Source organism: Geotrypetes seraphini, chromosome 5 (assembly GCF_902459505.1).
Source record: "Geotrypetes seraphini chromosome 5, aGeoSer1.1, whole genome shotgun sequence".
Lineage (NCBI taxonomy): Eukaryota > Metazoa > Chordata > Amphibia > Gymnophiona > Dermophiidae > Geotrypetes > Geotrypetes seraphini.
In genome coordinates, this window is record NC_047088.1 from 13724950 (window position 1) to 13745012 (window position 20063).

Consider the following 20063-nt stretch of genomic DNA (forward strand, 5'->3'; position numbering starts at 1 on the left):
GAAAACGATTCCCAGGGTTCCACATATGAAACAATTGCCGATGCCTGACTGGAAAATCTACACATTATATTAATTTAAAAAGAATCTTGCTACTACTGACAGCAACAGTGCGGTTTTATCTCAATGACATTTTGTAATTATCTTCCATTACTGGCAGATGACACCGGCTTTCTTGTATAGACTTTGTGCAATTTCTGGGCGCTTCCATCTCCTGCTGGTTAAAGTGGCACATTATAGTAGTTTGCATGTTGAAATAGTCAAGCTACACACGGTAATGAGACAGAGTTGACTTTAATGAGGCAAAATTCACACTGAGCTAGTCTCTGCTCTTGAATTAGGCCTTTTACCGCTGCTTAAATACTGTGTAGGATGCCTGCTGAGGTGAAAAAAGAATTATTCTTGTATTTACCCTCATAAAATGCGTCAGTTTCTCTTTGACCCCCACCTACCTGTGCTCCAGAGCTGATCCTTATGTGTCTTCCTACTGTGATTTGGAGAGGGTGTCTCAGAGATGCTGCATAATCTCTCAGTACAGCATTAAACAGCTGTATGATCTATGGGTCTGGCTTCTTTGTGCTTCTGTCCTCCCTATCTTGGTTGTATGCCGAAAAGTCATATTACAATTGTTCCAAAGATGATTTTTATATACAGGGTGTCCACAAAGTCTCTTTACAATCTCAAAGATTTTTTTTAAAAAAATCAATGAATAGAAAAGAAATCATACTGGCTTTATTTTTTTTTTTAAAAACCTCTCTTCTGCTGCTGCCTGTAGTGCAATTCCACTTTAAAAGTCTCAGTGCTTCTACCGTGTTTCCCCCCAAATAAGACCTACCCCGAAAATAAGCCCTAGCATGATTTTCAAAGATGGCCCTAATATAAGCCTTACCCACAAAAAAAGCCCTAGTTAAGATCGACCCCCCGAAGCCACCCCGACACTCCCCGATTCCATCCCTGACACTAGTGCTGCCCGATTTGCCAATCGTCTTTCCCTTCCTCTCCTCCATCCCAACTCTTCTTTCTGTTCTATCCCCCCTCCCCATGTACATCTTTCCTCGCCTCTCACCCATGCCCTTGTACAGCAGCTCTGAGGCCTCCAAAAAGAGCGGCAGCGCTCTGAACGGGCCTTTCCTCTGCAGCGTCTTTCTATCCCTCCCTCCCATCCCTCTGTGCAGCAGAACCCCACTGACCCTCCCACCATGAGCCTGACCTACTTCCAACTTTGAAGCCTCCAAAACAGTGACAGAGAGAAAGCCCCGGCGGGGAAGGCCACGAAGCTGCACAAGGGGGATGAAAGAGAGGCGAGGAAAGATCCTGCACATTGGGGGGGGGGTGAAGGGGGAAGAGAAAGGAAAGAGGAAGAATTAGGATGGAGGAGAGAAAGGGAAAGATGATTGTTGTACGTGAAAAAAAAAGAAGACATTCCCCGAAAATAAGCCCTAGTGCGTTTTTTGGAGCACAAATTAATATAAGACCCTGTCTTATTTTCGGGGAAGCATGGTAGGTGGTCTACAATGATACTTGGCAAATCACATGACTGATCTATAAACAGGATGCAGGTCAGCAGTATGCATTTAATGCTAGTCCAATAGCAGAGGGATCTAGGTTCTGTCCCTGAGTTGGGTTTTCTGTTCTTTAGGTTGACCAGAGCTAGGAATCAAAGAGGCATACTCATCGTGAAATGGCACAGGAATCACGATTACAGGGTTCCTGAAGGACCTTTAATGCCTGGCCCCCAACCAAAGGCTGCCACTGCACTATCTAGACCAGGGGTGTCAAAGTCCCTCCTCGAGGGCCGCAGTCCAGTCGGGTTTTCAGGATTTCCCTAATGAATAAGCATGAGATCTATTTGCATGCACTGCTTTCATTGTATGCTAATAGATCTCATGCATATTCATTGGGGAAATCCTGAAAACCCGACTGGATTGCGGCCCTCGAGGAGGGACTTTGACACCCCTGATCTAGACTGAGAGAGCATGCTACACGGAGCAGAGGCCTGCATGAAGGTATAAGGTGCCAGATCCCAAGCCTGGTTCCAATTGAGTGGAAAACCAAAGTAGCAGGAGGATATTGCCAAGCCAGAGAGAGAAAACCTCTAGGCATTTATAAAAACAAATCAAAACAAATTTTAAGCATTATTTTCTTCTAAAAGGAAAAAAATCTGATATAAAAGCAATATCTTAGTCAGTGTGTTTATTTTTTTTTTATAACAGACCGCATTATTTAATAAATGTCTTTGGCAGCAGCATCTCCCTAGCTGAAAATCCTAAGTGCAAAATAAGTTGGATTCAGTGGACTTATATTTTAAAGCACTTAGGCCCAAATTCTGTAACCGGTGTCAGGTCAAAAGCGCGCTGGGACAAAGGCGTGCCCAGACAATTGAGCGCAGTGCGGAGGCACGCGCCGCAGAAAAGTACTGTTTTTATGGCTCCGACGGGGGGGAGATCGCGCCGCATTGTGGGGGCGTTGTGGGGGGTTGTAACCCCCCACAGTTTACTGAAAACTTCACATTTTCCCTGTTTTTAGGGGAAAAGTTAAGTTTACAGTAAAATGTGGAGGGTTACAACCCCCCCACAACACCGGCGCAGTCTCTATTAAGTAAACTGGAGGGGGGCTCCCCAACAAAACCCCCCGTCGGAGGCCCTAAAAACTGTAATTTTCTTTGGCGCGCGCCTCCGTCTTGCGCTCAGTTGTCGGCGCGCGCCTTTGTCTTTCGCGGGGTTGTCTATGAACCTCTGTAACCAGCACTTAAAGTTAGACACCTTTTTCGGAGGCGCCCAACCATTAAGGCGCCTATCGAAATTGAAGAACAAGCGCAATGAAGCGTTTTAATCAGCGCTGATTGAAACGTAGGCGCCTATCAAGAAAGCGCGATTCTGTAACAAGGCGCCTCCAGAAATTTAGGCAGCCTTCAAAAACTTAGGCGCTATGCACGTTAGGCGTGGGCGTGGCTATGTGTTAGGCGCCTTGTTGCAGAATCACTGCTCTTAAGCGTGCTTAAGCGCTCAGCTAGGCGCCTAATTTTTAGTTGTGCCTAGAGGTGGGCTATTTCTTGGGCGCCTCCAAAATAGGTTGCGCTCAGCGTGATTCATTAAACAGCACCCAATTTTACTTGAACCGCGCTGAACGGGGCCTAATTAGGCGCCTAACTTTTGGGCGCTTCTTATAGAATTTGCCCTTTAGATTATTCTGGACTAACGCAGGATACTTTTGACCCCTTCTCCTTAGACAACCAACTCTCTACGTGGATTGTTGGTCCCAAAGATGCTGTAGGTACCCTTGCGTCGTGACAGCCGTCTCGAAAATCGAATCCTCTTCGATCCAAAAATCCACAGTACGCCACAGAACTCCTCCACTTCAAGCGTCAAATGTAACAAACTAGAGAATGACACGGTGACAAAATTCATCACCGTTCGCATCCCCGCGGATAACCGCGGGAAACCACCTTCATGTCATTCTTTAAGGAGAGAGGGAAGAATCAGAGTATGAATGGCCACAACCACTGACCCGCAAGCTTTGCTTTGAAGAATGCTGGTGTAGAAGGACTAAGGTTGAAACAGACACTACAGAATGACAGTCTCTGGTATCCAGAGCAGATATTGTGATGTCATAATGCCTCATTCCACCAGTGCCTAAGAGCCAATCACATCAGTGATGTCACAATGGCTTCATTATCCTTGGCTCCGATAAGAATCAGAGTATGAATGGCCACAACCACTGACCCTCAAGCTTTGCGTTGAAGAATGCTGGTGTAGAAGGACTTGAGGTTGAAATAGATACTAGAAAATGACATGGGATTATTTCCCGCGGTTATCCGCGGGGACGGGAACGGTGATGAATTTTGTCACCGTGTCATTCTCTATAACAAACCGAATGCAACTGGCTCCATCACATCAACATCTGCGCATATCTGAGTGCCCTCCGGCCGCAGCGCCACGATTAATGTGCCAGCATCTTTAAAAGTTTGCGACACACTGGTTTAACTAATGCAGCTTCCGGGCAGGAAGCCTTTGTGCATGATCAGGTAAACACCTCTAGGGGGAGCATGTTTAAAGACTAGAAAGGGAGACGTCACACCTAAAGTCTTCAGGTGAGGAGCAAGGTGTCAGGTCAAAAGCGCGCCGGGACAAAGGCGCGCCCAGACAATTGAGCGCAGCGCGGAGGTGCGCACCGCTCTAAATTACTGTTTTTAGGGCTCCGACGGGGGTGTGGGGGGGGAAACCCCCCCCACTTTACTTAATACAGATCGCGCCTCGTTGTGGGGGCGTTGTGGGGGATTTGGGGGGTTGTAACCCCCCACATTTTACTGAAAACTTCACTTTTTCCCTGTTTTTAGGGAAAATGTGGAGGGTTACAACCCCCCCAAACCCCCCATAACGCCGGCGCGATGTCTATTAAGTCAAGTGGGGGGGTTCCCCAACAAAACCCCCCGTCGGAGCCCCTAAAAACAGTAATTTTGAGCGGCACGCGCCTCCGCGCTGCGCTCAATTGTCCGGGCGCGCCTTTGTCTTTCGCGCCGTTGTCTATGAACCGAGGAGCAAGATCTATGACTCAGAACAACCAGGAAATCTTGCTTCCAGCCACAGGTGCTGTTTCATTCTTACACGTGAGGAAATGCCGACCATTTCTAATGATATCCGCTCATTAAACAAAACGAACCTGGAGCTCATTAGCCCATATCATTGTACTGTAAGTGCATCTTAAATAAGAAAATGATAGCCCGCGCATGCGCAGTAGCAAAACGTGTTCCCTGATCTCTTTTCTGACGGGATGTGGCCGCACGAGTGCGCATGCGCGCGTATTACCTCACAAAGGCGGCAAGCTCTGACACCAACGGCAGCGCCACTGAGATCGGGAAAGCACGGCACAGCCGGTGACTCCCCCCTCCCGCCCTCACTCACTGCCAAAACCACCACCTCCTCCTTCTCGCCGGCTCACCCGCTTTTAAATGCTGTCTTCACCTGGCTTTGCTGTCTTCTGTCCACTGCGGGCCGCCCTCTCTGACTACTTCCTGTTTCCGCTAGGGTTTGCCGCAGTGGATAGAAGACGCCGAAGCCAGCGACTGTAACCGCCGATCTCCGTTCCTCCGTGGGGGGGGGGGTCTGGGAGGAGAGGGATCGCGGCCACTCAGCGCCCCCACCAAGGAGCCCAGCAACTTTCCGCTGCCCGGGACCCGACTCATTTGCCGCCCCTCCCCTCTTCCCTTACCGTGGGCCGGACTGGCGATTTAAGCAGCGTGTCAGCAGTCTTCACACGCTGCTTCGGGCCCTTCTACTGCCCTGATTTGCTCCGGACGTGCCAGAGTAAATCAGGGCAGTAGAAGGGCCCGAAGCAGCGTGTGAAGACTGCTGACACGCTGCTTAAATCGCCATGTGTAGTCGGGCCTGCGGGAAGGGAAAGGGGGTAGAGGAAACGCTAATGCAGGCACAGGGAACTGGTGTGGGGGGAGGGAAATGGAAGGGGGTGGGAATGCTGCTTTGGACAGACAGACAGAGGGAGGAAGGGAGACAGAAAGAAAAGAAGAAAGACGCGGGCCGGTGCACAGGGAACTGGTGTGGGGGGAGAAAAATGGAGGGGGGGAATGCTGCTTTGGACAGACAGACAGAGGGAGGAAGGGAGAAAGAAAAGAAGACACAGGGGCAGGTGCACAGGGAACTGGTGTGGGGGGAGAAAAATGGAGGGGGGGAATGCTGCTTTGGACAGACAGACAGAGGGAGGAAGGGAGAAAGAAAAGAAGACACAGGGGCAGGTGCACAGGGAACTGGTGTGGGGGGAGAAAAATGGAGGGGGGGAATGCTGCTTTGGACAGACAGACAGAGGGAGGAAGGGGGAAAGAAAAGAAGACAGGGGCAGGTGCATAGGGAACTGGTGTGGAGGGAGGGAAATGGAGGAGGAGAGAATGTGAAGGAAAGAGGTGCTGATGGACAGGGGGGAGGTAATACAAAGGGAGAAGGCCTGCTGCTGCATAAGGAGAGCAGTGAAGGGATGGTGGTGGACACAGGGGAGGTAAAAGGAAGGAAGAATGGACAGGGGGAGCAGGCAAGGGGTGGTGATGGACAGCCAAGGAAAAAGAAAGACAGAAAGAAAGAAAGCGGCTAAGGAGAGAGAGAGAAAGAAATAAAGAGAGACACACACACATATATTCTAGAACCCGTTAATGTAACGGGCTATAAGACTAGTCTATAATATTGGATGGGTGACTCCATGGAAACATAAAACTTCCGTAGACATTCTGTCCATTGAACTGGGATTTCTAAAATGTATTTCTTTGGGGTCTTTTTACTAAAGCGTGGTAAGTTTTTGCACTTACTGTGCATTAGGTTTAACAATTAGCACATGGTAAGGGCAACAACTGCAGTAAATGCAGACGTGCCCAGCTTCTGTTTTGCATTTACTGCACAGGGCATATGAGCCACATGGGCACTGCGTTGCATTCGTTGCAATAGTGCGGAAATGCCCGTGCTGTCACCGCACATAACATGGGGGGGAGGGCACAGACAAAAATAAATAAAGATACACTTCTCCCTCCGTATTCGCGGTTTCAGCATTCGCACTTTTGATTATTCACGGTTTTTAGCTTGCTGGCTTCTTCCCCCCAATTACGTCAGCTTGCATAGAGAAATCGCCAATTCCAAGCGTTTACAGAGAAAATTGCCAATTCCCAGCACTTTCTTCACTGCGTTTTGCCTCCTTCAGGAACAGACCAGGTCTCCCACCATGTTATTCGCGGTTTCACTATATTCACGATGGTTTTTAATAGAAAACAGCGAATAACATACTAAAAAGTTATTTGCGGTTTTTCTGTATTTGCGATTCTGTTAATCCCCTATCACAGCGAATACGGAGGGAGAAGTGTAGTTGCAATAACGAACACCTATCCTTTCTTCTCTAATTTGCTCCCTGATGAATTGAACCCCCCCCCACCACCACACACACACACACATAGGGTTACCAGATTTTCGTAAACGAAAATATGGACCCATGGCCTCACCCCCAGGCCCACCCCATTCTGCCCGAGTCATGCCCTGTTGCATCCGGGCATGCGCATATGCTGTCCCGACATCGCTCGTTGCTAGAGGCTTTTCAAAACACGGACAAAGTGCCAAATTTTGGAAAAGCCATCCAGGGAAATCTGGATGTCTGATAAGCCTACACACACACACATACACATGTTCAATCCCCTCCTCATCCATTCCATCTCATCTCCCTCTGATTTTTCCCACCCCCAGTAGTCTGATCTCTCAGCTTCTCAGAGCCTACCCCCCCCCCCCCCCCAAGACCTATTTTGAGGTGTCCATGGTGATCAGTAGGCCCAGATGTGGGGTGAACCTCTCTGCTGCTGCTCAGGACTATGCTGGGACCCAAAATGATGCCACAGATACCACAACAGGCCACTCTTGTTTCACTCAGATCATGCCCACACACCGTCCATAAGCTGAAAAAGTACACAGATGAGAATTACCATCAGCATAAGGTATCTGCCAGCACTTCCTGCAAAGAACACTCAAAATGGAATTGTAATCCATACATTTAGCCAATATGACCTAAATATTACAGCGTAGACCAGTGGTTCCCAACCCTGTCCTGGAGGAACACCAGGCCAATTGGGTTTTCAGGCTAGCCCTAATGAATATGCATGAAGCAAATTTGCATGCCTATCACTTCCATCATATGCAAATCTCTCTCATGCATATTCATTAGGGCTAGCCTGAAAACCCGATTGGCCTGGTGTTCCTCCAGGACAGGGTTGGGAATCACTGGCGTAGACAACAGGAGAAACACCTCCACGAATCAGAACCAAGCAGACAAACAGTAGCGATGTGCCAGAAGAACAGGCAAGCTGATTAATTTCAAAATTCCGCTTTATTCATTCAGGGACTCAACATGTATATGTTTCGGCTCAAATTGCCTGCATCAGGCGTCTTCTGAATGATTGGTCACGCTTTGAAGTTTTGCATCAGCAAGATGGAATTAGTATAATATATCAACACATAGAGCGCTCTTGTCTAAGTGTCCAAAAATTACGCACTGAGTGCTCGCTCAACCATAATTAGCGAGCATTGAACGAATAATTTTCGGACGTTGAATGAATAAAGCAGAATTTTGAAATTAATCAGCTTCCCTGTTCTTCAGATACTGGTTCTAAAAAAGAGCCCTCCAAGAGATGAACAGATAAAAATATTCAAGAAGATGTTCTCATTAGTTAGCTTTATCAAACATTTCCTTCAATTATTCTCCAGTGCTAAACTTTTGGTGCTGAGCTAGAGCACATTTAATTGCATTGGAATAAAACAAAATGATATTTCCCTTCTTAGTATATTCTGTGATGCAGCGAACATGATGACGTATTAAAATTGCTATTTAACTTTTCCAAACAAAGAGAACTGAAGTCACCAGAGTCCATTTTATTTCATTTCTAGGAGGGTAAAGACTACATTCCACTTAACACCGCTCTGTCCCCCGATGGTGATGCAAACTCCACACAAGGTGGCACAGAAGAAAGCTTGAAAAATTCTATTGTTCGATGGAGTCGATGGAGCTTGCTGGAAATTGGGTAATAAGCCAAAAAAACGAAAGCAAATTTGGAGTTTAGCAATGCAAAATGATGGTACCTGGGTAAACTGTTTTGTCCAACAATTGCCTTCTTCTGTGTAACTAAAGAGTGTACAGAAGGTTTACAAGTTGTACACATGGAGCATTTTTAATTGGTATAACTAATGGGCAGACTGGATGGGCCATTCAGGTCTTTATCTGCCGTCATTTCCTATGTTACTATGTTACCTGGCAGAAACCCAAAGAGTAGCAACATTCCAGAGCTGAGATTGTGATGTCATAATGCCTCCTTCCACCAATGCCTAAGAGCCAGTCTCAGCAGTGATGTCACAATGGCCTTTTGCTCATATTAAGATTGGAGTCGGATGACGGCGGCGACCTTGGGAGACCCTTGATAAAGCACTGATTTTGTGCGAAACATGTCGGGTCTGACTCCCCAGGTTTGGCTGAGATAAGTATTACCACAACTTAAAAGTTTGAAATGAAGATATATGCAACAATTTAAAAAAATTATTTAATAACTTAAGAATTAAAAATTGAACAAAAAATTAAAAATAACAAAATAAGGGTTGAAGTAGACAGCCAATAACAAAATAAGGGTTGAAGTAGACAGCCAATGATGAAGCACCACACTATGCTTCCTGCAGTATAAAATCATTTACAGCGGTGGAGTGGTGGAGCTAAGGCGTCTGTTCAATGGACACAAGTTATAATAATGAAAGTAGAATCCAGACCATTTGCACATTTTGAAGTCATATAGGTTACAGATCACTAACAGCAGATCAGCAATTTCATATCCTGGGATGTATACCATCCGGTCCAGGTGATTTATCACTCTTTAACATCAATTTGGCTTAGGTTCACCAAGATTTCTTTCAATTCCTCCACCTTATCACCCTTGAAAATCATTTCTAGTTCAGATAGATTTCTTACCTCTTCTTCCATAAAGACCAAAGCAAAGAATTCATTCAGTCTCTCGCTATGGCTTTATCCTCCCTGAGTGCATCTTTTAATCCTTGATCATCCAAAGGTCCCACAGATTTCCTCTTTGGCAAGTTGTTCTTCATATTCTTGGTTAGCTATCTTTATCAATACTTTGCATCTAACTTGCCAGTGCTTATGTCTCTTCTCGTTTTCTTCATTGGGATACTTTTTCCATTCTTTAAAGGATGTTTTTTTGGCTGTAATAGCCTCTTTCACTTTGCCTGTAAACCATGCCAGCTCTTGTTTTCTCTTCTTTGTTAATACGTGGAATACATCTGGTCTGCAGTTCGATGGTATTTTTGAACAACATCCACGTCTGGTTTACACTTCTGACCTTTGCCACAGACCCTTTTAGCTTCTTTTTAACAATTTTCCTCATTTTATCTTAGTCGCCCTTGCAAAAATTAAATGCTGTTACAGTAGGTTTCTGTAGCGACGTCACTCCAGTTGTCAGCTCAAATTGGATCATGTTATGATCACTGTTTCCCAGCGGGCCCAACACAGTTACCTCCCGTACTAATTCCTGCATTCCACTAAGGACCAAATCTAAAATAGCTCCCCCTCTTGTCGGTTCCTGGACCAGAAGCTGTCATTTGTAACGTCTAGGAATTTTTACCTCCCTAGCACTCCCTGATACAGCATTTATCCAGTTAGTGTTGGGGTAGTTGAAGTCACACATATCATCAAAAATACATACTCTTACCTGCTGCAGACTGAACCCTTAAATTATAGCAATATGTGGAGAAAAAAAAGACCTCAGTAACCATACTGGGATACACTGTTATGAGACAAGCCCAAGTTCATTCACTGGTCTCAATAAAACTCCACTCACCCATTATTTGCTTGCTTTCCTAATCTCCAAAAACATTTCTTCATCTGTTTGTTCATTCTGTCCAGGGGGACGGTAGTATAACCTCACCCATATAGTCCTTCCCTTCCCATAAGGAATTTCTATCCATATGGATTCCACACTGCTATCTGTGTTGCTCATAATGTTTATTTTGTTTGTCTCAATTCCCTCTTTAACATATAGCACAATTCCCCCCCCCCCCATTTGATCTACTGTATCATTGCGATATAATTTGTACCCAGGTAACACAGTATCCCATTGATTGTCCTCCTTTCATCAGGTCTCCGAGATGCCTATTATATCTGCCTCATCATTCAATGCTAATACTCTAACTGTCCTATTTTATTTGTTTAGGCTTCTAGCATTTGTATACTGTGCCCGGGTATAGGCCAAGCAACTGCCCAGCCTAGAGTTTGACCACAGGTAAATCAGGCTGAGCGGTTAGTCTTAGAGGCTAGGGAGTATAAAACTGGTATGCACAAGAAAAGGGGAAAAAAGAGAGTTCCATTTCACTTCTGTTAAGAACAAAGAATTATTTTTATTGCAAACTGTAAATCAAATGTGTTTGCAGGAAAACAACTGTTATTTTCATTAGAAAACCTTTTTATCTTCACTTGGGGGCGCCTTTACTCTCAATTCTCCTCCACTGGTCCTAGTTTCTCTGGCTTTCGACTTCAAGCTTCCAGTCCTTTTGGGCACTTGCCCCAACAACTCAGCCAGGAAACAAAATAGAAAAAAAAACCCCCCCCAAAGTGATTAGCTTCTTTAGGAAATAGCTTTACTAAGCCACTGCTTATGACTCCTTGGGCAGGAATTACACAGTTTCTATTCCTTCTGCCCTTCCTCTGCTCTTGAAGCAGGCCTCAATTTTCACAGTCCTCAAAATCTAGTCTGTGGCTTAACATAGGCCTTCTCTCTTAGGCCTCAAGCAAAGTGGTGAAGGTGGCCTTCAATAAACTCCTGTGATCCGGACTTCTTTGCCTTCAGAGATAGAAAAAGCCATGAGCAAGAGTGTGAAACTCGAGTCGGGGGGGGGGGGGGGGGGCGCGAGGTTCGTGAAATGGCTTTCCGCAATTTTCATTCAAAGCACTTTTGAGCACAAGCACTTTTATTACTTTATCTGTGGTTGCCAATAATATAATCAACAACCCCCCCCCCCCCCGGGTCATCATTCAAGATAAGTGATTTTATCAGCTATTTTGTTTTACTTGTTAGGTGAACAGAGGGTGGCAAAGGGACAGGGAAGGCAATGATGGTCCCAACGGCAGCCATAGTTTGGTGTTATCACTAAACAGTTTTGGTTGAAGGGTCTGAGCACATAATTTAGATATTTATAATTAATAAGGTTTATGAAGAGTTTAAGAGCTGTGATATAGGAAGAAGCTACATGTCATCATCGTCACAGATTTATTAACAGCTCCTTAGTTGAACGTGGCTTCAATAAACTCCACCATTTTCCACTAGCAAGCAAACAAAACATGCTAATACTTCCTCTGAGCCTTTACTGCACTACTCAGAGGAGCGGGTTCGACCTCCCTGAATAATTCTGATGGAGTGTACCTGCCCAAGAACCCTGCAGGTTAGAAACATAGAAGTTGACGGCAGAAAAGGGCTACAGCCCATCAAGTCTGCCCACTTTGCTTACCCACCCCCTGTCTATGCCCTAATGACCCAATTTCCTTAGGGCATAGACACAAAGCCCTAAATGGTGTTGCCCCCCACATACCTGAACAAATTCCTCATCTGGAGCAACTCAACCAGACCAAGAAAAACTCAGACACACCTCCTAGCACTGCTCCAATCAGAGGCAGGCAGGCACATGGAGCTGAGGGGAGGTGCAACTCAACCATTTCATTATTGCTCTCTGCATAGATTCACTTAACTTCTTGTACTGCTTTTGTAAAGAAACTTTTACCTTCTGGAGCTGCTGCCAGAGAGCTTTCAGGTTCTCCTTCAAGCCAAACTCTCTACTGCTGGCTGTAGACCTTTTCCCTCAACAATTCCACAGTCTTTCAAAAAGCAAGTCTTCAGCCCCTTACATTTCCATGGAATCTTAGCCTACTCCATTGCTAGAAAATTCCATAACCTCAGACTCTGAGTCCATTTCTACTTCATTCTGTTCAGAACTACTTTCATTTGCTGTGTCTGAGCAGGTAATTTCAGGTCCAGTTTGGTACCTAGGCAGAGGCAGACCCAGGTCCTCTTTCTTGCTCTGAATCCAGCACGGCTTAAGTTGAGGTAACTTCTGTCGGGAGCTGGTGGCCCAGTTGTAATCCCTCTTCCTGCACCTCCCCTCAGCTCCAGGTGCCTGCCTGCCTCTGATTGGAGCAATGCTAGGAGGTGTGTTTATTTTTTTTGTGCAGAGTGCCTTTGAATGGGGGGGGGGTGAGTAAAAGGTGTCTGAATTTTTCTTGGTATGGTTGAGTTGCTCCAGATGAAGAGTTTGTTCAGGTATGTGTGGGCAACACCATTTAGGACTTTGTGTAACAGACAGTAAAATTTCAATAATATTCGTGCTTGCATTGGGAGTCAGTGTGAGTCCAAAACCATGAACAGGTTTTCCTAGAGCACACATTCGGAGACTGTGGGTAAACATACCTGAATGTTCGCTCTGTTGAGATCCAAGGGTAGAACTTCTTTCAGACCTGACAGTTGTGATTCCTAATGAAGTTTTTCATTCAAGAGTCCAAGGAATCCAGTTCCCTTTGCTCGTTTTCTTACCCTGCATCACTCTGTCTTCTTGCGAGACACACGAATGAGAAACTCACAGCAAGGGCATCTCATGTAGAAACAGCAGTGAAGAAGTAATGCCCTTTGCTTCTCTTGTAGAAATAAGATCAAGATGCGACCTCTGAGCGTGAAGACATTTGACGAGGTGCCAGTGGGAAAGGAGGAAGCACTGCATGAGGTAAATAATTCCTTACGGCAAACCAAAGAGAACTTAAGAATAGCCTTACTGGGTCAGACCAATGGTCCATCAAGCCCAGAAACCCGTTCTCACAGTGGCCAATTCAGGTCATTAGTACCTGGCCAAAACCCAAGGAGTAGCAACATTCCATACAGAATCTCAAAGAATAGCAAGATTCCGGAATCTCAGAGAGTAACAAGATACTGGAATCCCAAAGAGTAACAAAAGATTCCAGAACCCCAAAGAGTAGCAACATTCCATGTTACCGATCCAGGACAAGCAGAGGCTTCCCCCATGTCTTTCTCAATAACAGACTATAGACTTTTCCTCCAGGAACCTGTCCAAACCTTTCTTAAAACCTGCTACGCTATCCGCTTTTACCAGACTGAAGAGATGATGTGCAAAAAATGCCAAGTCTTTAATCAAAGTCAATAAATCATTTGTATCCAAAGAATGGTTCTCTTCAGGTTAAAAACTTGGACCATGTACATCATCTCTGCAGTCTTCTCTTCGGTTTCGGTAAATAATTTCTTTCAAGACTGCAGGTTTTCATGACGCATTTTAATTTAGCTTTACGAATGACGGGCATTATGATTTCTAAAACCCCACCATCATCACCACCAAAAGAAACGTGTTCCAGCTCAGCAACCGTGCTATCACTGGCGGTACTCACAAGGTATAATGAAACAGTTTAAAGATAGAGGGCAAGTCTCATTAATCTGAGATACTCACAGCATTCGCCAGTAGGAAAACCCTGGCCTGATATACCAGCACCTAAGTTATATAGATTCTTCCTGGTGTCTAACTTCTCTTCTCCCTCGAACAGAGGAGATTGAGAGGGGACATGATCGAAACATTCAAGTTACTGAAGGGAATAGACTTAGTAGATAAAACAGGTTGTTCACCCTCTCCAAGGTAGAGAGAACGAGAGGACACTCTCTAAAGTTAAAAGGGGATAGATTCTGTACAATGTAAGGAAGTTCTTCTGCACCCAGAGAGTGGTAGAAAACTGGAACGCTCTTCCGGAGTCTGTTATAGGGGGAAACACCCTCCAGGGACTCAAGACAAAGTAGATAAGGACAGGTTGTTCACCCTCTCCAAGATAGAGAGAACGAGAGGGCACTCTCTAAGGTTGAAGGGGGATAGATTCCGTACAAATGTAAGGAAGTTCTTCTTCACCCAGAGAGTGGTAGAAAACTGGAACGCTCTTCCGGAGTCTGTCATAGGGGAAAACACCCTCCAGGGATTCAAGACAAAGTTAGACGAGTTCCCGCTGAACTGGAACGTACGCAGGTAGGGCTAGTCTCAGTTAGGGTACTGGTCTGCTAGTCTCAGTTAGGGCCGCCGCGTGAGTGGACTGCTGGGCACGATAGACCACTGGTCTGACCCAGCAGCGGCAATTCTTATGTTATTATTTTAGCGCCGGTAGGCATGATTTTACAAATGGTGCCTAAATTTCATTGAAATGCGGTAGAAACCAATTCCCTAGGTGCCTACTGATTTGGGTGCCATTTATAGAATCAGGGCCTAACTGCCAACAGGCACCAGTCTTTGAAATGGCACAGAACTCTGGACAATTTCTGGCTAGTATTGTATAATTTTCCTTTTGAGATGGCGGGGATGTCACTAGTGAAAACTAGAAGAAGTCAGAAATTGCTTTGATAAATAATATATGAATTGACTTCGCATTCAACACGAACCCGTCTATGAAGTGTAATCAATATGTTTTAAGTTGCTCAGAAATGTGAAACTCAACAAGGGGGGAACGCACCCCCCCTAGAATGGGAACAGAGTTTACCTCCCAGTCATTGCAACTGTTTCTGTAGAGATCACACTTCAAGCCAGGATGTTAGTTAATAAAGATTGTTACAGTCCTTGAAATGATATAAAGTATAGGATTTTCTCTTTTCTTCTTATACTTGTTTTATACTTGTCAGAACATCACTTATGCATGATTAATAGAATCATAACTTAGCTCAATGAGGGGTTTGGGGTATTGTATAATGGCAGCTCAGTGCAGAACCCCTATTATCGAATTCACACTTAGCAGCCATCATTCCAGCGCCTACATTTTGGTGCTCTTCCTTGGATGTACCCCTTAATGATCCATGCTACAATCCAAGAGTTACAGTAGACGACGCAGACTTTCCATTAGAACTACAATCCCGAATCCTAGGAGTAGAAATTAATAACCACCCATCCATGAAGAGCCACGTACATTCCATAATGAAACAATCTTTCCTTGTGATGAGAAAGCTAAGATCTTTCAGAAAATAGTTTTAAAACTGAGGCTTTCTGAATTTTAATCCCTAATCCAATCTGGACTAGACTACTGTAATATAACACTAGTTCTTTGCTCTAAAACGTTGCTATTGCATCCACAATTAGTTCAAAATGCAGCAGTAAGACTCATATATGAACTATGGAAATCAGAACACCTACAGTCCTACTATATGAAACTACATTGGCTGCCCATAACCACAAGGATCAAATTTAAATTAGGCATCACCGCCTGTAAGATCCTGAGAGAGAATGCCCCCGACTATCTAACAGAGCTGGCCGTCCTACTCCAGGGTGTCTCCAACAGAAATTCCCCCAGAAATCTTTTCCACTTAAAATTCCCAGCATGCAAAAAATAAAGTCTACCAGGCAAATCACCTTATCCATCCAATATCAATTAGCAAAATGCTGGAACCAACTACCACTTACACTACGGTTTTGTGACCACTATCTCAGGTTCCAAAAACTTTTAAAAGCATTTCTCTACCAAGACAGGGAGCCAACCCTGAAGTAACTGAATGGCAGTTGTAAAAGCCCATTTCTAAACTGTCTAATGCAACTCCGGGGACAAAACAAAGAGCTAACGATGACCTACTTGTAACTATGTATTTGTAACCATGACCTAACTGTATTAATAGTTGTACTGATCTACCTGTACTAACATTGTAACTTCTTGGGTAACTGGCCCAACCTCTTATTACATTACATTACATTAGTGATTTCTATTCCGCTTGTGCCTTGCGGTTCTAAGCGGATTACAAGTTAGAAGACTGGACATTTCCAGTAGCATTGCAGTACATATAATCAAGAATGCGTTAAGTTACAATTGTTGTTCTGGACTTTTCCAGGATAGATTGGTAGTAGATAGTAGATAGTGATAGGTTGTTTAGACGAATAGAGATAATATTGTCCGGATTCTGCAGTTTAGACGAATAGAGATAATACTGTCCGGATTCGGGTGTTGCTGGTGGTGGTGTTAGGGTAGTCATGAGAGCATTTTCTAATACTTTTGTGAGGTTATGATGATGGGAAGTGTTTTTTGAAGAGATGAGTTTTGATTTCTTTTCGGAATGCTTTAATGTCTGTTGATTTGGTCAGTAGATTGGTGATGGTAGTATCGATCTTTGCTGCCTGTGTCGCTAAAAGGCTGTCATATAGTTTCTTTCGTCGTGTTCCTTTGAGAGGGGGGTGAGTGAATAGGCTCTGGGTTCTCCTTGATCTGTGTGAGAGGTTACGGTGTAGTCTGTTGTTTAGGTAGCTGGGTGCTGTTCCATGTATTACTTTGTATAGTAGACAGTAGAATTTGAACTGGGATCTTGCTTTTATTGGTAGCCAGTGTGAGTCTAGGTATGCTTTGGTGATGTGGTAATGCAATCCAACATTGAACTGAATAGGTAAAGGCAGAATTTAAAAAAACAGATTAATATAATATAACATAATGAAGGGTAGAGCACTGGGTATTGAGTTCAGATATCTCATGCATCAGAGAAGGACATCGAGGTGGTGAACTCAGTTCCATGGACAGTGGGAAGATGGCTATTTCTACTTTTATGGCCCTTGATGGTTAAAGAGCAAGGTTGTGTGTTCACCTTAGACAAGGCCATTATGGGCCATCCCTAGAGCCAATGATGTCCCTGAAGCCATCTGAGCCTAAGGAAGACGTGGGGGAACATGGCCAACCAGACTTTAATGCCTTCTTGTTTGTAGAGTGTTCCCATCTGATGGCTTTTCAGTTCTTAAACCCCGTTCCGGTAACGTTTCCTCCAAATACATGGCACAGAATGCCAATCGCTTCCACGTCCTGACGTGATTTCAGCCAGAGGAAAATAGGATGAATCCTATCCTGTTTGATCTTTAAATTGATCAAAACCAGAAGCTGGTCCCACTCTGGCTTTCTAGAAATGTGAGGTTTTGTATGAAACCTTGTCTGAAAGAGCCTGGAGTTGCTTTTTATTTCATTTACCAACAACTCAACTTTCACTGACATTGCTATGAGAGAAAAGCAAAGAAAACCTGTGTGCAAGTGAGACAGCATTCTTCTGTGAATGGCTACGCAAGTGAAAGGCCTTTGAAACCTGACAGGAGCCTTTGATCAGTTCTGCGTCCTGCAGCTCACCTCTCACAGGCCCCTGGAACCTCGTGCAAGCCAGTTCTTCCTCAGAACTGTTCGCACCCTGCTGCAGACAGGTTTTCTCTTCCGTTTTATTTTTGGTTTATTTTAATGAAATTCTTTCCTTCCTCAAACCTCTCAGGCAATGCCTTTCTTCTCCCATTTTATATCTGGTAGGTGCAGGCCTGGGTCTGAGCCCAGGCCCAAAGCGTCAGATTCTCTATAGGGTGCCGATATTGGTGGCCGCTGATCGCATGTCAATCATGCGACAGCGCCGTATGGAGAACTGCGAAAGGCACCGAAAATGTAAGCCAGGGTTTTCCAGGCCTACACTTCTGGCACCTATCTATGCCGTATATAGTGGCTGCATAAGCATTTTATGGGGCCTAACGCCACTTCCGGCGTTAGCCAAGCCCATAATAGAAACATAGAAACATAGAAAAAGACGGCAGAAAAGGGCTATAGCCCACCAAGTCTGCCCACTCCAAATACCCGCCCTCTGATTTCACTCCCCTGGGGATCCCCTGTGAATATCCCACCTTCTCTTAAAGTCCGACACGCTGTTGGCCTCAATCACCTGCAGTGGGAGTTTGTTCCAATGATCCACCACTCTTTCAGTGAAGAAGTATTTTCTGGAGTCGCTATGGAACTTCCCTCCCCTGATTTTCAGCGGATGCCCCCTGGTGTTCGAGGGTCCCATGAGGTAGAAGATATCTTCTTCCGACTCGATACGGCCCGTGATGTACTTAAACGTTTCAATCATATCACCCCTCTCTCTTCGTTCCTCAAGTGAGTACAGTCTCAGTTTATTCAGTCTTTCTTCATACGTGAGATCTTTGAGCCCCCAGACCATCTTTGTGGCCATTCGCTGAACCGACTCGATTCTCTGCACATCCTTCCGGTAGTGAGGTCTCCAGAATTGAACGCAGTACTCCAAGTGAGGCCTCACCATGGTCCTGTACAGCGGCATCATAACTTCAGGTCTCCTGCTGACAAAACCTCTACGAATACAACCCATCATTTGCCTTGCCTTGGAGGTAGCTTTCTCCACTTGATTTGCAACCTTCATGTTATCACTAATGATCACCCCTAGATCTCGTTCCGTCGTGGTCCTGGCCAAGGTCTCACCATTTAGTATGTAAGTTCTGTGCGGGTTTTTCTTTCCCAGGTGCATTACCTTACACTTTTTAGCATTGAAGCCTAGCTGCCATGTTGCTGACCACCGTTCCAGCAGCAGTAGATCCTGTGTCATATTATCAGGCATGGTGTTTTTACCTACTATGTTGCAAAGTTTGGCGTCGTCGGCGAACAGTGATACCCTTCCTCTAAGTCCTTGGGTCATATCTCTTATGAATAGGTTGAATAGAATCGGGCCCAAGACCGACCCCTGCGGCACTCCACTGATCACGCCTGACATTTTGGACGGGGTACCGTTTACCACCACCCTCTGAAGTCTACCACTCAGCCAATCCTCAATCCATGTAGTTAGAGTGTCCCCTAATCCTATCGACTTCAGCTTGTTCAATAACCTTCTGTGTGGGACGCTATCAAAAGCTTTACTGAAGTCTAGATATACCACATCCAATGATTCTCCGGCATCCAATTGTCTAGTAACCCAGTCGAAAAAGCTGATTAGGTTAGATTGGCAGGATCTGCCCTGGGTGAATCCGTGCTGGTGGGGATCACGTAGGTTTTCCTCGTCTAGGATTGTATCAATATTTTGTTTAATGGCGTTAAGCACCTTAGAGCGCCTCTTATTTAGGCACTTTATTTGTACCATTTGTCGCCGTTTTAAATGGCATTTCTCAATTAACGTAGGGCTCAATTAACTTAGGGCTGGCGGGGTTAGCGCGCGGGACTTTTAATCACGCGCTGTCCAAAAAACCACCGCCTGCTCAAGGCAGGCGTTAGCGGCTAGCACGGCCGGCGGTTTGACGCGTGCTATTACGTGCATCAAACCGCAAGCGCGGCTTGATAAAAGGAGCCCTTAGGCTCTGGAAGGACGTTTATAAAATATCCCCCAAAGGGCCTGATTCTATAAATGGTACCCAAAATTGGTAGGCTCCGTCGAAAACAGCACCTACCACATGTCAGTGAAATTAAGGCGCAAAACAAAAGCCGAGTAGGGAAGCCCCAAAACTCACTCTAACGTTATAACATCCAAAATATCCCCAGCACTGTATAAAGAGAAAGAGTGACGTGAAATATATTCCCAAAAATGGAGGAAAGACCTTAGGGCTCCTTTTACGAAGCGGCGGAGGCGGTTTAATGTGCGTAATAGCGCACGCTAAACCGCCGGACGCGCTAGCTGCTACCGCCTCCTCTTGAGCAGGCGGTAGTTTTTTGGCTAGCTCAGGGGTTAGTGCGAGATTAAACATCGC

The 20063-nt window shown here is 45.2% G+C and overlaps 1 protein-coding gene across 2 annotated transcripts in view; it reads left to right on the forward strand.

Moving 5' to 3' along the window:
* Positions 1-20063, forward strand: part of LOC117360676 (vascular endothelial growth factor receptor kdr-like) — a 333742-nt gene that overhangs the window by 285819 nt on the left and 27860 nt on the right. For both annotated transcript variants that reach the window (XM_033944848.1, XM_033944847.1), the window contains exons 27-28: positions 8418-8551; positions 13214-13292. In XM_033944848.1, the coding sequence (XP_033800739.1) occupies positions 8418-8551; positions 13214-13292 (213 nt within the window). The remainder of the gene's footprint in view (positions 1-8417; positions 8552-13213; positions 13293-20063) is intronic.